Genomic DNA, 18,417 nt, shown 5'->3' with positions numbered 1-18,417 from the left:
TGAGAATAGTTTGTATGTGTATTCACTTCTTATATTATTCATGATGTAGGAGTTTATCTTTTGTAAAACAACTAACCCTCCTCCATAAATTGCAGTTGACCTTTGACCTCATCACTGACGTTTGTTCTTTCGTTGACTCCACAAACTGTTGTTCAGTCTCACAGGTGCAAATCGTTCGTCTCTCTACCTTCACAGTCTCACAGCTGTGACTATTACAAAGTGTGTGTGTGTGTGTAACCTCACAGTCTCACAGCTGTGACTATTTGCTGTGTGGGAGACCAGCTGTGACAGGATGGGTGGAGTCGGTCAGAGGAGTGGAATTAAGGAATGTCACCGTTCATATCTCGCTACGCAGATTTTTTTTTTTCGCCGTTTTCAGCACTCAGCCAGAATGAATCAACTCTCGCAGCAAGACTTCTTACTCCCTCTAATCTCCCTACAAGGTGGACTATCCAAAAAAATGTCTGGTGCAAAGGTGTACATCAGAAATATTCGCTGTTTACCTGGGGTCGCGGGTTGATGTCGCTGTTTTCTGACCAAACTAGTCTAACGAGTTGGCGGATACACGGCCGTGCACCGGGCGGCGAGAAGTCGTCAACTGTCTGAGGGCGACATACACATCTCAGTGTTTGGTTATTTTTCTCTCTTTCTCTCTTTCTCAAACTCTCGGTGTTCATAAAGTACAGCTCACGAACCAGGTTTTTATACACACAAATTTTAGCACTTTTTCACATAAACATGTTTGTGACTGAGGTTCAAACCTTATTTTAGACCGTTATTTAAAGCTCAACTGTCCGCAATTAATTTCAATCACAGAGATGCTGAAATTTTAGAGATTTAAAAAAGATTGTCATCTTTGTCACTGACAACCTCGTTGCCGTCAACATCCTCCGTGTGGATAAACAATTATTTAAAATGAGCCGAAGATTTAAAGTGAACATCGTGGTCAGACTGTCGCCCATATTTCAGGTCATTCCTTTTTTTTTTAAAAAAAAATGTCCTTTGTGATATTCAACAGTTCGTATCCCAAGGGGCACGAAACCAGCTTGGTGGTAATGCCTGGTGCGGACAACACGTTCATTTGTGACAGAGGCACGGGTGAGGGTGGGTAAATGGAAGTGAATAGGCTACCTGTTCTAGAGAGAGAGAGACCTGTCTGTGGTGGAGACGTCCTTCGCCATTTATTTTCAGTTGACGTCGTCGTCTGCTGCACGGCGGTTACCTTGCGCGTGACGCAGCGACAACCTCACCTGTCCGGCCGCAGCACACTTTCGGTGTAAACTGCTCAGGTGTGTGGAGAGAGTGTTCATCGCCACCAGCACCAGGTGAGACCGCATGTACACATGAAAGGTAACGGATGTATCTAAAGTGTCTGTTGGCTGTTGCATGATGGGAGGGGTGGGGCGGGTCGGGATGGAGGAGGAATTCGTTGTACACACCACCAAGGACGAGCATCGGGGAAAAATTCAGTTCACAAGTCTTTTTTCCGTTATTATAAAACGGTGTCCAGACCCTCGGATGTTGTTGAAGAACACCTTTCCATTGAATACCCAATGTTGCTCTGCAGAACCTCATTTCATTCTACAACCACGGGTGGTGTCTAGACTAAAACATTCTGAATAATTTGCAGTACTTACTAACCGACGGAAAGTAAAAGAAAAAAAATTATTTGGGTTTCAGTTCCAAAGTCTAACCTAAATCGTGGATTTTTTCCCCTCACAGGTGATTCGCAACTGCATCGCTGGCACCTGCGTCGATGGCGACTTGAACTTTCTTCGGGTGGCAACGGGGTGTGAGGAGACTCCGAGCAATCGTATCCAGGTTATCTTGATATGTGCAGTTGTGTTACTGGTGATGGTGGTGTTTGAACAATACATACCACGATGCGGACATTCTATCCGCGCATGCGCTGAGGACGTGAGAAACAAGTGCACGTGGGGAGGTCCTTTCCTTTGTCATCCGTCGACGATGATTTCTTGGTCTTCAACGAAGAGGTCGAGGAGCTGACGGGAGGTTTCCAGGACAAGAAAGGTGAGCATTGTTGGGTCTGATTACGGTTCGTATTCTACAGAGCGAGACAGGGTGGCTTATTGTATGAAAAATATGATGGTGGAGATGAAAATGTCATCTTGTAGATGTCTCAGTCATTGCAGTGTAAATGTCATCTTGTCGACATGAAAGTGTGAAAACTCTACAGTAGATTGAGCTGTCACATGACAGGCATCTCACCCTAATTTGCATTCTGTAATTATCGCACCCGTCGTTGTCGCCTCACCTTTAGTCAAGACTGACCAGATTGACCCTCGATAGATACCTACGAGGTGGCTGGCATAAAATGCTTACTTCCTTTCTTGTGTACCACTCTCTCTTTTCATACCTTCTATTTTTGGTGTGTGTGGTTAGGTGTCTTCTTGTGTGTTTGATGTGTGTATATTGTCCAACCAACATTTTATATCAAGTACACTGAGCTTGCTGTCGGCGTAAAAGTACTCTGTATAATAATAATAATAAAAAAAACAACAACACCTGAGAATAACCATCAGAGTCTTGGCCGCTTGCAGGAAGTTAACAACTGCGCATGCGCTTACAGTTCCGCATTCTCCGTTCCGTCGAGTGTCTAACAAACCGACATAGTCGTTCACGTCCAGCAAGATGTCGGAGGGAGAAAAGCTGTGAGAAGGGGGATGCGATCACTTGTCACCATTGCTGCGAGGATTGTAAGGTGACTGGTTCAGATCCCGGGGTACTTCTCTATTTCACGGGGCTGGCTTCAGGGTTTGTTTTCGGTTCAACCCTTGTATTGCTCTTTTCCTTGTTGATGAAATCAGTGTGAGACGGACATAATGTCTTAGTTTGACGAATCAAACAATTCAACAACCAAGTAGAAAAAGACATGAAACCTACTTTATAAACGAGAACAGATGTAGGTATGAGCAGGTGTAAGTTCGCTGTCTCGCAGCAACAGAGGTAAATCACCTTGTCCCCGTGTTTATAAAACAGTGGCAAAGATGCTCTGGGGTTAATGTATCAATGATTCTTATCAGTGTGGACATCCCTTCGAAGCTACAGATAGAAAATACTTGCCAATGTTTTATCTGCCCCCGGGGCAACTACTTACCCTTACTTCATAACCACAGCTCCAGGTGAACAAGACTTAAATATTTTATCTGAACTTTAGCGATTAGCTTCTACGGTCATCCCCTAAATCATTTTTTTATCAATAAGGTATATTATAAAATAGAATTATTATTGTGCAATCGACTGAGAAAACAGCAATGCAAGTAAAAGTGAGGAATGTCTTTGATGATGGAAATAGCGAGAAAGGAGGAAGATGAAAGGATGTTTGCTGACATGCGCGAGACGTGACTCAGTCACTGCATCTGTTGCCCAGAATTCTTTGCCCTCTTATGGCCCTCGTGACAATGCCGCCTGTTTGATTATGAAGATACGGGTGGCGGGTGGCTTTAGGACTGCTGCTGACCTGCCTCTGGCTGCTGGGGGTAGTTCGCGTCCTCCTAAAATATTTCGAAGCGACTCTGTCACGTGTGAGTGTGGAGGCAGAGATACTTGGGGCTCTGTGAATGTTTATTCGATAATAATGAAAACATTCGGATAATGAAAGAGGTGTGGGACATATACAAAACAAAGCCGATGAAAGAGTTTTGTGTAATTAGTTTAACCCACGTGATTGGTCTCTTCTTCTCATAAAAACAAAGCGCAAAATACCCAGAAGTTGAATATTTCAGGAAACTGAAAAGGAGTTCTCTTAGAAAGAAATCCCTCAAGGTCCTCAAGAGTGTAATATTTTTTTAAAGTGGATGCAAAGTACCTTTTCATCGCCTTCAGAGCGGATGAATTTTTTCCATGCTGGAGATAAAGACTTCCAACACCTACAAGCACAAAACAGATTCAAATCATGACGTAAGGAATGTACATGGTTACGTGCCCGTCGTCAAGGCTACAACCAATAGAGAGAGAGCTTGACATGACTTCTTTTCAAAAGCTTTATTCCAGAGAACTATTATTTATTCACTCACATCCATATTTATATTATAGCCTTGCAGCATTCTCAGCCGATTGAGAAAGAAATTTCACTGTAGTAGGCCTTTAATGTCAGGCAACATATATATGCCTGCCCGGCGCCATGTTTTTATAGCCGCCATGAGTACCAGTATTTATTGCTGGAATAAAATGTCCCCGCAGACGTTGTTGACAGCTGCAGACGTTGAGGACGAGCAGACAGGAAAGGTTTTTATCTGAAAACGAAAGCATTGTATGGCAGAGCCGCTGATGGTAATGCCAGGAGATAGCCACCACAGGTAAGAGAGCTGACAGAGAGAAGGACGATGAAGAGCGATGAGGCAGAGGAGACACAGAAGGAAGAGGAGGGGTGGAGTCACGGATGAATTTCAGTGTTATTACACAGATCTTTGATTGCTTACACTCACAGATATACCAACCGCTGTATCTCAGATGAGTAGCTGGAGAGGAGGAAGGATAAAAGCTGAGTTTGCTCTCGTTATTTCGGTTACAAACATGAATTAAGATTTGCTGAGAAGGCAAGACGCAGGTGTAGTTTTTGTCTCTCATTCACAAACTTGGGTTTGTTTGCTCGTTGCCAGATAACCTGGCAGGTAATGGGGAATGCAGTTGTTGCATCATCATGATGTTGTACACCCTTTCATCTTTTTTTCTGAACCCATCCTCCTTTTTATCTTTTCTCCTGAAAAGTCTGTTACAGTTTAACCTTCCACGTGTCAAGCCTCTTACTTTCACAGAACTGGACATTAATGTCGTCTTGCTTTGAAAACGATGTTAATTAAATTTTAATTCTACAAAAAATGAAGAATATCGAATGACTGATGCTGGCCAGAGCGTTGGCTCATGCCGCCTGTCACGTGACTGAATGTCGGAGCTGGTGGCGGACGTCGAGCTCGCGACATGACCACGAGTTATCTTCCCTCAGAGGACAATGCGGGACATGAAACTTGTCCCGGGAATTTATGTGAGTTTCCACAACACGAAATGGTTTACAATCACAAAAACATTTCCTTTGTCTTCTTCATAAATTGCCCTCAGATTTGCATTTCTGAAAAATTCATGAATTGTTCTTTCTTCTTTTTTTACTTTCTCTGGGAAAATGTTGTTGTCAAGCGGCATTAACTCTTTCCTCGCTACAGACACTGACAATAAATGTATAAACAGCGAAGCCAGATGATGTAGCCTCATAAACAGTTACATTTACTTGGTCTGCAGCATTTGTCATTTCTGGCTTGTGTCGGAGCCACGACTGTTTGTATCCATGGTTACCTGATCAATCGTGTGGAAAGCGATAAAAATTATAATTTTTGCATGGTTCATGTGCATGTGAAAGAATGAGAGAAGGGTATATTGGGGCCAGTGGGTGTTGGGGTGCGGTGATGCATGATGGTGACAAGTGAGAGACAAGCACATCCCTCACCCAGCCCGGTGTGGTCATAAAGATGTCACTCGATCCCACTCCGTTACTAGTACTTTGCTAAATGAGTACTCAGCGAATTTTACATCATACCTACTTGGCAGTAACTTTATCTTTAATAGCAACACACACACGCACGCACGCACACGCACACACACACACACACACACACTTTACCACAAGCCCCACCCCGGGTAGGGCGTATTCTCAGTACAACAGTATATTTACATAAGCATACATTCACTCATCTAATACAAACACTCATCACAGACCTAGATGTGTATGGTGTTATCTAGTTTTATTCTTCTTCAGGTTGACATACACATGAGCACATAATAAATATACTCTCTCATATTATATCTGTGTATTCTATTTATTCAAGTTACGCGTTTGCGCGCGTGTACGATGGTGTAGACACGTGCTTTACTTATGCACTCACATGATATACATGCACATACCACGGTTTGATGCATATTCATGCTCTGCCATGCCTGAAAGATGACGGGAGGTCATTCACAAAACACAGGTCACGCATGTCTGACGATTTTCATTTCCCTTCGCCAACACCGACACTCGATGACCCTTGACCCTGAGAGACAAGGATGGGTGTTTGCACTGGAGAAAAACAGGCTCCCTTGATAAATTCTCGAAAAAGATTTTGAAGAATGGGACCCATCCCAGACCCAGGTAAACGGGTGAACGGAAAAAAAAATCCTGCTTTTTGAGATGGACACCTGCTTCACATCAACAGTCGAGAAAAATGCAGTCGTGGTAACGAAAGTTCAGAAGTTTACAGGACGAAGAGAAAATAGTTTGGACAATCTTTCCAGTTCATACAAGCGAGCACTCAACTAAAATCAAATTAACATTTTGTTTGTAATATCATTATGATTAACAGAACGAAGATTCCCCTGCTTGTTGCAAAGAAAAAAAAACCAAACTTAACCGAGGAAAGTATTCAGTAAATCATTCCAACCATCGTCGTCAAACTGGTTTCAATGAAAGGAATCCACGATGTATGGCCGCCACAGTCAGGACATGTCCTGTCGACATCAGCGATGAATTGAAAGAACTCAGAATGTCATTCACTGACGATAGCCTCTGGTGTTTATCTCAGTTTGTGTAGGTCAATATTGGAGTTGGGAGTTCCTTTCATCGCCGTTATTAATGGACTCACACACTTTTTTTCCCTCTTTAGGGATTTTTTTTTTGCGAGACTTTGCCAGCCACACCTAGGAGTGCTCCTAGTTTTTTTGGTCTAGTGTTGTGAAATGTCAAGAAATCTGCGCAGTAATACATTAACTGAGATGTACACTGGTCAACATGACCTCACGAGCATCCAGTTCCCTCCGCCACCTCCATGGTCTGTAGGCGGGTGGTTCGTCTCCGGACTGATCCTCGCTGTCCGTTACACTTCTGTGCGGAATTTCGATATAAAAATAAGTATATGCCGGACCTAAGTTTTACTACCCCATCACGTGGTACATTACAGCTCCACGCTCACCTGTCGTCTCTTCTCGTCCTCGCTACCTGTCCAAGACTTGAACATACCTGAGATGTTTGAGTTCCATTCCCTTTCGTCTCGAGGTCTACTGAGTGGTTCTTTCGTCTTGAAATATGCTGATTGTGGTGTACACCGGGTGTTCAAACCCCAGTGTGCAATACCCCATTGACAGGGTCTTTAGAGACCTGTCGGAACGTGTCGGATAGGTGTGGGTGGGTTGATCTCGGGTGCAGCCTTGTCCCCCTGAGCTCCAGCTATCCATATCAAAGCATAAAGGCGTGAAAAGGAGAAATAAAACCAACTGATAAAAGAGGACCTAATAAATTCAGTCTTTTATTCTGTTGACAAAACATGAAAGTGCTATCTTTTTGGGGTACCCGCCACACTTCAAGATTTTTTTACCTCTGACTGAGTAAAAAAAAATGGGGGGGAGGGAGGGAGGGATGGAGTGAAGGAGTGTGTGAGGTAAGAACTGTAAGATAACAAAGGAGATGAATCATCTGTTCTTGTTTCAGTGGTTGTTCTAGAGTGCTCGCATTTACAACAGCAGTTACACAGGCTGTCCACCCACACGTTGTATTGAAACCCAGAAACGCAGCCACGGAGCTCGGGTAGACAGGACAGGCTGCTGTCCCTTGCTCCCTGCCGACACCTGTACACCGCCACACATCAAACGCTGGCAGGTGAGACGTCCAGTGATGACAGCGCACACCTGTACACCGCTTGTGACCGAGCAGCCAAATAGCAGGCATAATAATAATAATAATAATAATAATAATAATAATAATAATAATAATAATAATAATTTTATATTTTGCCTATCTACCTGTCTGGCGCCATTGAATGCAACTGTAAATGGCTTCAAGTGCAGTTATCAGTAAAAGCGAACCTGTCGAGCCTCCAGGATTAAAAATTGAATAAAAATTACAAGGTGGAAAGGACACCAGCACTAGTGATCGACTACAGTTTAACTAAACAACCCTCCCTCATCCCCACCCTGCCTCCCCACCTCTCTCCCTCGTCCCCTCCACCTTTCGCAACTGTTTTGTGTGCGAGTAGGTTGTTGTAGGGTGGGTAGGGAACTTGCAAGATCTACCCGGTAAAGAAACTTTGTTGGTTAGTGGGTGAAAAGGTTTGGAATATTGGGACTGGAGGCTCTCCTCCCTACTTTGCTCTCACAATCAGGGATGTCAAGGACCCGCAGTGAGTAATCTCAAGATTCCATAATCTAAACATTGAAAGTCGGAGAAAAGATACTCGAGATTCTTCTTTGGGAGGGGAAGGTACATTGGATGGGGGCTTGTGGGGTGTAGACAGAAATGAGTGATAAAGAAACGGTGATATCGGGGTATATCAGCACAGTTTTAGTCCCCTACCCGTATCCCGGGCAAACGAAGCTCCAGAACCCAGTGAAGCCTCCCTTTCAGGGACCATCCGGCTTTTCTTTTTCTTTTTCTTTTCTTTTTTTTTTTTTTGTTCAGGTACATATGTGGGTGTTGAGGTGTGGTATTGTGACCGTTAGAAGGAATGTACCGACCACACCTACTTTAAGAAAGGTGTTTGGCTGCTGTTAAGGTCGGCGGGTGGAAGAAACTGGTTATTTTGTTCAAACACTCGCGGCACGCGGATGCTTAGTGAGTTGATGCAGTTACTGCCACAAACAAAATATTTTCGCTGATTGTAAAGCTGTCAGACATTCAGAGTAACTCACCAACGGTAAGTCAGCACTGATATCAACTGGCAAGCGTACCCGGCGTTGCCCGGGTAGGTCCCAGCCGATGCTGAATGTCAGAGTATTAATTTCTCAGAGAATTCGGAAATTGTGATTTTATTGTCAGTTCCGGGTGGCGGAGGCGACAGTAGTGTCAGGAGTGTGAGACAGGTGTGATCACACTCACACACACACACACCTCACTCTATGTTATCGCATAATTGATGGAGAGTGTGTATGTGTGTATGCATGGGTCAACTTGTACACAAAGAAGTTTACATAAACTGTTGCCTGGCAACACGATCTCGTGACTTGGCAGCGAGAGACAGAAGCGACTCGTGACATGCTCATTAGCGAGACATCATGGTCACGTGGGGGGGGGGGAGGACGGGAGCGGGGAGTTGACACGTGGGTGGAATGGATGGAGGACATGTTCTGCAGGCGTTTTCTTGACGTACATCGCGGTCCGACAGCGCCATCTGTCAGCTTCCAACATGGCCAACACCAGACCTGGTGTGACAGCTACACGAGGTGGACAGGTAGCAACATGCACACAGACAGACAGACAGGTTGACATCGCTAGAGATGTCCTGCAGTTCCACCCTCCACGTGGCCATGGCGAGGACGATCCTCCTGTCGGATGTGTGAATATTCTTGGGAAATGTTTTGAATGACAGACTGGCAGGACTTTGCCGAACATTCGAGTAAATACATTGGACAATGGGACTACGGAGTATTTTTATATATATTTGAAATCTGCGTGTCATAAACAGTTTCTTCTCTCCATCCTCCTCCACTCCTGTCTACTTCTGTCACAGAAAGGCTGTAATGAATGTTGTCGTTGATGTCACCTGTAAACATGTCTGTGCGGCGTGGGTGTGTGGGTGTAGCACAGAGAGGGGTCGGGTGGATTCACTGGTCTGTAAATATCACCCGTAGTGCCGGGTAGGGGAGGAACTGTGGGCCCCACAGTGGGGTCAGTGCCAGTGCTGCTGCACCAGCTGTACCTCCGCCTGTGTGTGTGGGGCTGTCACCAGGGTCACGTGACTGCATTCAGTCGTCCGTTGCCGTCGATCTGTGACGACGCACGCCGGGGTTGAGGGAGAGAGAGGAGGGATAGAATGGAAAAGGGGTGGCGGGGAGGGTTTGGTGGCTGGGAACGGGTGACGGGTAGAAAATGAATGTAAAGGCAAGAATATTTATTATCTACATTCTTGTATAAACGGATATTTCAAACGTTCATTACGATTCTTTTAACTGAGGGGAGAAAACAGCAAAGAAAAGTCCAGAGGAAAGAAACACTCTGGGGTCCAACAATGGAGGTCTGTAGTCAGACATCTCCACACTGAGTTATTAAATAAACTGCTGCACAGACAGAGCAGGAGGACATTATTGTCTACTCCAGCTTATGGTCCATGTATATGGTATAGTCTGCACCAACAGCCAACAGCCGACATTTTGTGGACATGGACATAAACATAAACATGTCTAGCCTGCTCATCATCGCACAATGGTGAGTGAGTTTTATACTCAGCATCATTGTCCTCGGTCTTAGCTCAAGCTTGTCACAAATATCAAGAGATTGGACAGCCAAGATTTCCATACAACAAAGGCTTTATATGCAGATGAAGGAGGCCAAGTAGATCTCTATATATAGTAACAAACGTATCAACAGTTTATTTCTGTATAAAGAAAATGGATAAACACACAGACGAGCATTCAAGATCACTCACACACACAAACGTACTTGCGTTGTAATACACGTGTACATACATTCACATGAACACAAGCGGACCAGCCTGCCCTTGCCTGTGACCCAGTAAAATTCAAGGTGGCAGTAGGGAGGTGGCTTTGAAGGATGTATAAAAACCCCAACAAAACTTGGCTACACTGCACGCGACCTCAGAAAGAAGTCACACAAACACATGTCTTAGCATTATGCCCTCACGCCGGTCCTCACCTCCTCGTCTGGCAGGCCAACCGGTCTGACAACTTGCCCCGTACTCTAAGTCCGTACCCGCCCGAGGAATGTGCGGGGTAGAAGGGAAAGGGAGGGGACCACAGTTTATAACAGACAAGGTTGGGCGAGTTTGTCAAAGCCGCCTGACTTTAGAAGTAGGTATACTAACAGGCTGCTCTTCTGTTTTTCTGTAGGTCACACCCGGGGTGCAGGGCATCGAGAGAGGAGCGGCTTGCTGACTTGATGAAATAATAAAACAGGACGAACGCGAATAAGAGACCACGTGACCCCGTCCCTTCCACCTTCCACACAGATACAAGGGGAATTCTCTTTCAATCTTCTTCGTGGTTAGATGTTCTAGCTCCTGGCTTTATCCAATCGTGTGCCTCGTATTAAAAAACAAAACTACATCAGTTTGGTGGAAGTCTTGCTCGAGTTTCCACCTGCTCTTCGCCGCCGAAAGGATTTCCGTAAGGCGGGTTAGCTAGGCAGGAAGGGAAAGAACTCGGCCCGAACCATGGCCCAAATCGAAAGGAAGGTCCGCTTCCTGGGAATCTGGCACGAGAACGTCATCACGGACACCACCATGCGTCAGATCATCGCACGCGCGCACGCGGAGAAAGGTCAGAAGGCGCGCCTGCGTCTGACTCCCAAAGGTCTGAGCGTCAGCCGCACGGTGGTGTTCCAGGAGCAGAGTCTGACGGCCTTCCCGCTGCACAACATCTACTTCCTGACACTCAACCAGCGCCACCCCACGTGTCTGCTGTGCATCGTGGCCGACCCCACCCGCAAGTACGGCATCGTCGCTGTCAAGGCTGCCACCGTGCTGGACGCGCAGCAGATCATCGACACATTCAACCGCCTCAAGAATGACCCCACCCTGCAGCCTGGAAATGTCGTGCTCAGTCGCAAAGAGGACGGCAACTGGACACTGCGGGATCGCAGCGTTCACAACGTCAACCGCCACCTGACGGAGGTCTTCCACGAATCCCCGCCGGGCACCCCGGTCATCGGCACTATCTCCAACGGGGAAGTGGTGGGGTACTCCCGACCCACCAACCCACCCGTTCTCAACCACGAGGGGGAGATGCTAGTGGCGCGAACATCCTCGGGAGGGTTCGGTTATGGAAGCAGGATGTCCACTTCCGGCGGAAGTCAAAACGGGGATCTGACAGACATCCGGAACGAGGTAGAGCATCTGTCGCGGGAGCTGCAGGACATCAGGGTTATGGTGGAGCGTGGAGGAAGCCGCAGAGAGTCGAGCAGCAGCAAGCACATGGAGGATGGGTCTCACTACATCTCATCGGAAGTGCGAGCCATGGGAGGCGACTTGCAGCGGAACGGGAGGATACCGACCGACGAGTGGATCGAAAGCAGGCCTGGGGAGGCGAGAGTGGTGGTGACAGACCACCGAAAAGGAACACCAACAACATCAACAGCAGGAGTGGTACATGCCCACGGCGGGGGTAACTTGACCCTGGCTAATGGTCGGATGTATCGCCAGATTACTGTCCCGGAGGCTTTGCCGCGCGACGACCGCGACCCGGCTTCGCCCACCGACACCATCGTCTCCGGGCACCACAGCCACTACGAGGACGTCGACCAGACGTTCATGTCGCTGCCCTCGGCATACTCCGTGCGGCGCCGCGTCTCCCCCGAGCGTGTGCCGGTTCCGCAGGACAAGGAGCGGAAGTGGTCCGCTTCCTCCTCCATCGCCTCCTCACGCATGGGCAGCGGGCACGTGACCTTCAACCCCGCCGTTTACCATCATGGCCGCGAGAGCAAGTCTCGCACGTTGCGGTACAAAGCGGGGCTGTCCGTGCCCTCCACCGTGGTGAGGCCCATCGAGGAGACCTACCGGCTTCCCAAGAACGCCACCTGGCGGCGCCAGCAGCACGTCTACGTCGTCCCGGACGCACAGGGCCACCTGGTGGTGACCCCTGCTGCTGGGGTCGTGCCTGGCCGACGGATGCGTCCAGCCAGCGTACACGTCATGCAGGGCAACGGCCTGAGAGTGTTCGACGAGCGGGAAGAACTCGACGACGCCTTCCTCTGAAAGACCTGGACAAGGGGAGGGAGGGAGAGGATTGTGGGATGGGGGTGTGGGGGTGGGGGTGAGAAGTGTTTGGAAGAGTGAATGTTCCTGAGCGACAGATTAATGACTGGCAAGGTACAGGTGCACTTCACTTCGTCACAACAGATCGTTGTTATGAACTATTGACCCTGGCAGTTTGAGTGATCCCGAGACGATTCACCTGAGATTTATTTAATGGTCGTTGAACTTTATCAGATGGCGAGGACAGGAACAGATGTGAACAGTGTGGCTTCGACTTCTGAAACTTTAGACCGTCTTATGTTTACGGGAGAGTTGAAGCCTCGGCCATGGGAAGCAGTTGACCAAAAGCTACTTTGGATGCATTCATGTCCCTCTGTTTACTATTTACACGTCTGATGAATGTTTTGTAAACAACAGGGCGTGATTCTCCTCAGTTATCTCTGGTATTGCTGTCCCCTTAGTTTACATGGCTCCTGGAACCTCGAGACCTTATCTTTATTTTGTATCTTAAGCCTCGTCTCTTTTGTTATCTTCTGCTTATGTTTGTCGGTGATTTTTGTTTGTTTGTTTGTTTGTGTGTGTGTTTCATGTTGCAGTAAACACTGAATATCTGTTTCCATATTACTCAACTTTGTTCGTCACTTAAACATGGCTTTCAAATGTTAAACAAACTTGTTTTCAACAACTTAATTTGTAATTTAAACTAACAATTTTCTTTACTAATTCTTCTTATTATTCCATTCCACCGACACGTGAGATGTGGTCAGAAATAAGAAATGTTGACAGAGGTTGGCCACGTGAAGGTAAATAAACATGTTGATTGTGGAGACAAAGATGAAGGAGATAAACTGTAACAGTTGATGGAATTACTTTGCTTGATGACTCATCTACCTCGCCTTTACACATCTGAAGACTGTCTTGTAGTTATGTATTGTGTAACTTGTAAGTAAATGTGAAAATGAATAAATGTAATATAATCAGAATCTTGAAGACCTTTGTGAGAGTTGTTAATTGAGACAAAGAAAATGATTTTGAGAGAAGATATGATCATGTCGGCTGAGGTGTAGTGTATTTATTTGTTATTTATGTTACAAAGCTGTTTGGTTGTTTTTAACATTTGTTTACCTTTACACTGTACAGTCCGACTAAAGTTTCGACAAAGAATTTAGTATCTTTGCGATATTCCTTAACAGACCGGACGAGGGTGGACACTTTCTCGTTTTAAAAATTCAACACACGGATACACCAATGCACGCATTGACCCCACCCACCCACACACATAGTGAATTGTGTTTTATTCCCAGATTATTTACAAATTAATTGCGATGAATCCCTGATTTTAACTTTAAAAACCACGTGGTTTGATCGAATTGCTGACAGAAGGCCCAAGTCCATGGGAGAGATGATAATATAGAGACATGAGACATTGGCCAATCAGAGACATGAGTTTTGACACGTGACAGGAAGTGAGATCAGGATTTATTTTGAAAATCTACATTGAGAACTACGATGTTTAAGGGTTAGCATCTCTCTAATTAACATCTTTCAGTGAATTAACCTCTCTTCTGAGGCTAACGTGGGAGTCGAGTTAACCTTTGACATTTTTCAATTAAAGCTGAGTAACGAGTCATTTAGGCCTCGTTAACCAGTTACATCTGCTGCATCTTTAGGTTTTTGTCTGAGCTGGAATTCAAGTCTTTATTTGCTATGGCGGGTACATACAATACAAACCTGACAGCAGCAACATCAAGCTGTAGTCGTCCTGTACACTCCGACATTCCAACAAAACTTCCTTTGTGTGTCGTGAGCTCACTTTAGTGTGGTTTGCTTGCAGTTAACTTTATCTTTTATCATCTCTGTGTAGTTATATTTCAACCATTAACTCAGCTAGAAACACATTGCCATAGAGTTATGGCTACTTACCACACTCAAAATAAAAACTTAATACCTTAAACTGTAATGGCAGCATCGTATTGTGCTTTTTTGCATCCGCATAGCTTTCCTGTAATCTACTCCAATCTCTCTGTGCTTTATCTTCCACACTTGAGCAGTTTAATTACATTTCAATCCCAGTCTGTTTTTTTCCTACTGAGTTCGGCTTTGTGGCTGTTTTTCTTGTTTCCGAAAATCCAGTTGCGCCTTCAAAATGTTTTGTGATTAAAGTTTCTGTACATGACTGGCTCTGGGAAACACGAAGGACGAGGGATTTGAGGCGTTCTTTTGTTTGTTTGTTTGTTTGTTTGTTTGTTTGTTTGTTTGTTTGTTTGTTTGGTTGTTAATTTTCTGTGCATGATCTTAGTATGGGTATTTTATGAATCCCTGCGGGTGGATAGGTGTGCTCGTGACGAAGTGACTGACTTACCCTGGGTACAGAAACCTGTGATAACCCAGAGTTCACTGGCGCCCACAATTCTTTTACGAGATCGGCAAGTACGATTCTTAGTTTGTGTCGTCCAGTCGCTCAAAACATTAAAAACAACTTTAAAATTGGTGAACTGAATTTTTTTACCTTCTCTCTCACACTCAGTCTCTCTTTCCTTCTCTCTCTCTTCCATGGCGACTAAATGCCTCAATTATTTCAAACTGTATTTCTAGTAGGCGGGAGAGACCAGACTTTGGGTAGTTGATGATGGTGGGCTTTGCGGTGCTTACATAAACAATAATGCTGTTGTCTAAAGCCGTCAATTCTCTTGTCAAAATAACTCTTAGTTCATATTCTTTGTGTACAGACAATGTTTGTTCACAAAGCTGAGTAAATAAAGTACACAAAAGTGTTAAAATAACTGCTCAAAGAGTAAATTGTTTTTACTAGAATGATCAGATATAAATATGTTGTCACAGACTCCACAGTTCTTTTGTTTTGTTTAGAAATCTCTAATATATCGACGCAGCTTAGATAATGAGTAAATAGTCAATTAACATAATTAGGAACATAAAAGATTGTCCTTGACAGCAATAGACTTTCTCTGTCACGTGGTCATGTTAAGAACCATTTAGTACAAGGATGGTTAAGTTCAGCAAAGCATGACTGTAAGCACATATCTACTGTGTATAGTGTTGTCAGTCAGCTGATCGTAAGTACATATCTACTGTGTATATGTTATCAGTCAGCTGATCGTCACACTATTTATCACAGAATTACCGATTACACAGTGTCAAATAATAAAATGGAAAATAATAGAATCTCAAAGTGTAAAGTAATATACAGAAATATTAAATCCTGTTTCTCCGTTGCACCACTCAGTAAACCGTGTTCTGATTGACTCACTTTCCTCAGCCGGGGTTATGACTGGGTCACAGCTACCCCGGATGTAACAGGAACATAAAGTGAGATGCCAACTACGATCGTACATGCAAAGACAAAGTGAGTGAGTGCGCATGGATGACAACCATGAGCTGGTAGAAATAAATGAAAGACAAAGACAATGGTGCTGTTGGGATGAGAAGGTCTGGCCCCGGGTGGTTGGTGTATTTAGGGAAAGTAGCCGAGTGGTTAGAGCACTTGCCTCCGAACCCTGGAGGGCGCTGAGTCGATACCCGTGTTACGCAGCAAATTTTCTCATATTCAACCGGATGTTTAACGGGTACTTGACTCCGTAGAGTGTTAGGAAAGGTAGGGCGGAGAGAGAGCGGCACAGAGAGAGAAAAAAATCAACGTAAAGGCAAAGGTTGTTATGGTAATTACTCCATATATGTTTATCATAATAAAAAAGTCGTTGAAACTGCTTGATTTCTTTCTCTTGCTTTTCTGTGTTTGCATCTGTGTTTGTTTTGAATGCATCTGTTTGCGGGTTGTAGTCTGCACGATGCACCATGGGACCAAATGTTTCTGCACTTTTGTCAGTTCTATAAACCCCACAAGACATTGAGAAAGTGCAGTACACTGGAATGTGTTTGACAGCGAGAAGTAAATAAATAAATTAAAAAATATTAGAAAATAAATAACGTGCTCTGTTCAGCGTTATTTACGTTTATAAATATGAACCGACACAGAGTCGGAAACACTTGCAAAACATAGATCACAATGCACAAATGAGACGATGGACAAATCAGCTCCAAAGAAAAACACCCTCCCCGAAGCAAAGCAAAACAAAAACACAACAATAAACACAAAACAAATAATTAACAACAATAACAACAAGCCATGCATACCGTGCACAACCTAGTCTTCACTTCTAATCGAACTTTTCTTTGCAGTGTGTAGATACACTGATACTACAAACTGAATAAAATTTATTTATTTATTTTATTTACTCACCCCTACACACACCCCTACACAAACAAATAAAAGTAAACAACGATAACTGGAGTCGGTGTTCACAGCACCAAGATGACGATGGAATATAAACTCAGTATTGTGTAGTCTGTGTAGTGTAGGTGTATGATAATAATGTGGTAATGTAGTTCTATGTACGCTCCATGGTAACGGCGACGACCACACAAGCAAGGGAGATAACACTGGAAGACACACCGCGCCTGGGGGCGACAGCAGGAGTTACGGGGTACAAGCAGGGGGACATGCAAACACAACTGTCAGGTAAATACAAACAAACATTGCTGTTGGTGTTTAGGCTCAGTACCGAAAATAAATAACTCGGAGCTTTCAGTGACAATACCCGAGTACAGACAGTGAGGTGTGAGTACACATACAATCACATACAATCACAATATAATCACATACACAGGTATCACAGTCACAGACACGTGATCACAAATACACAACTTAGTAGTAAGTGTAGTGAGAGCACTAGAGGTATTTGCATCACGATCATACCCGGGTGGGACACCAAACTACCATGATGGATCCATTTCTTACCTTCACTGTTGTTTACACTTATTTATGTTTGTTTACACTGCTGTTAATTCAATATTTACAAGAAAAGTGAGCGACAAGGCGAAGGAACGAAGGAAGAAACCAATCTATGCTCTCATCTCATATTTTTATTTGCACTACATGACCCTGGTACTACCTGTTAATTTTTTTTCTTTTTAGTCAAATTTTGAGGTGAGACCGAGACTACACACCTTTGCTGTGCAGGTACCACAGGAGGTGGGGGGGGGGAGAGTGTGGTTGAAGGGTGGGGGAGACACGGACAGGAGTACAGGGAGCGGAGGACAAGGTTGCTGAAGACTCAGGTAAATTTACTTTTCATCTCCCACCGATGAAGGCTGCACAGCGAGGCAAACACCAGCGCACGGACTCGTGTCAACAGGTGCGCCAAATCTCTCACCTGCGACAGGTGGCACAAACAACAGCAACGACTGATGTAACGACATTAGCGGCAGTGCTACGACAATAACAGTGTTAGTCCAGGTGTGACTTGACAATAACACACAACTGTCTTGTAACTTCCATGATATTAAAAAAGGTAATTGTCTCCCCCTCCTCCATCACTGTCAAGCTGGGTAGAGGGCGCTGTATACCTGGCACCAAACCTGTTACTTACACGTGCACGCATGTTCCTGAATGTGAATAACTAATTCCTCACTCGTTCCTCTCCTACCCTCACTCCTTCCCTATCTTAGTCGTTGACGGGAAGTCATCATCGCCAACAGTCTCAACTGTCATCACGTATGTCGGTGGGTTGGGATGAGGTGGGGACTGGAGTGAGAATGACTGTACCGTTGACTAACACGTGTAGTGCAGTATTATTGCAGGTGAGCGCACTGGATGTTGAGGACATTGCGTGTAAGGGTCATGGGTCACAGGTAAGGGTCACGCAAACAC

General features: G+C 45.0%; 1 protein-coding gene and 1 long non-coding RNA gene across 4 annotated transcripts in view; one reads left to right on the top strand and one right to left on the bottom strand.

Moving 5' to 3' along the window:
* The first annotated feature begins 998 nt into the window (after positions 1 to 998).
* LOC112562096 lies at positions 999 to 13,679 on the top strand. Of its 3 annotated transcripts, XM_025235100.1 has the most exons (4): positions 999 to 1,325; positions 1,723 to 2,031; positions 7,478 to 7,645; positions 10,828 to 13,679. In XM_025235100.1, the coding sequence occupies exon 4, from the start codon at positions 11,151 to 11,153 to the stop codon at positions 12,687 to 12,689; it is 1,539 nt and encodes a 512-aa protein (XP_025090885.1). In that variant the 5' UTR covers positions 999 to 1,325; positions 1,723 to 2,031; positions 7,478 to 7,645; positions 10,828 to 11,150; the 3' UTR covers positions 12,690 to 13,679. The 3 variants fall into 3 exon arrangements, with proteins under 3 accessions (XP_025090885.1, XP_025090884.1, XP_025090886.1); XM_025235099.1 differs by lacking the exon at positions 7,478 to 7,645; XM_025235101.1 differs by lacking the exon at positions 7,478 to 7,645 and having other exon boundaries at positions 999 to 1,350.
* LOC112562098 overlaps positions 2,047 to 18,417 on the bottom strand; it is a 35,316-nt gene continuing 18,945 nt past the window's right edge. The window contains exon 3 of the long non-coding RNA XR_003098784.1: positions 2,047 to 4,256. This is a non-coding gene — a long non-coding RNA (uncharacterized LOC112562098). The remainder of the gene's footprint in view (positions 4,257 to 18,417) is intronic.

This window comes from Pomacea canaliculata, linkage group LG4, assembly GCF_003073045.1.
Source record: "Pomacea canaliculata isolate SZHN2017 linkage group LG4, ASM307304v1, whole genome shotgun sequence".
In the NCBI taxonomy this organism is placed as follows: Eukaryota; Metazoa; Mollusca; class Gastropoda; order Architaenioglossa; family Ampullariidae; genus Pomacea; species Pomacea canaliculata.
The sequence above is the reverse complement of the archived record's forward strand: the minus strand, read 5'-3'. Positions and strand labels throughout refer to the sequence as shown.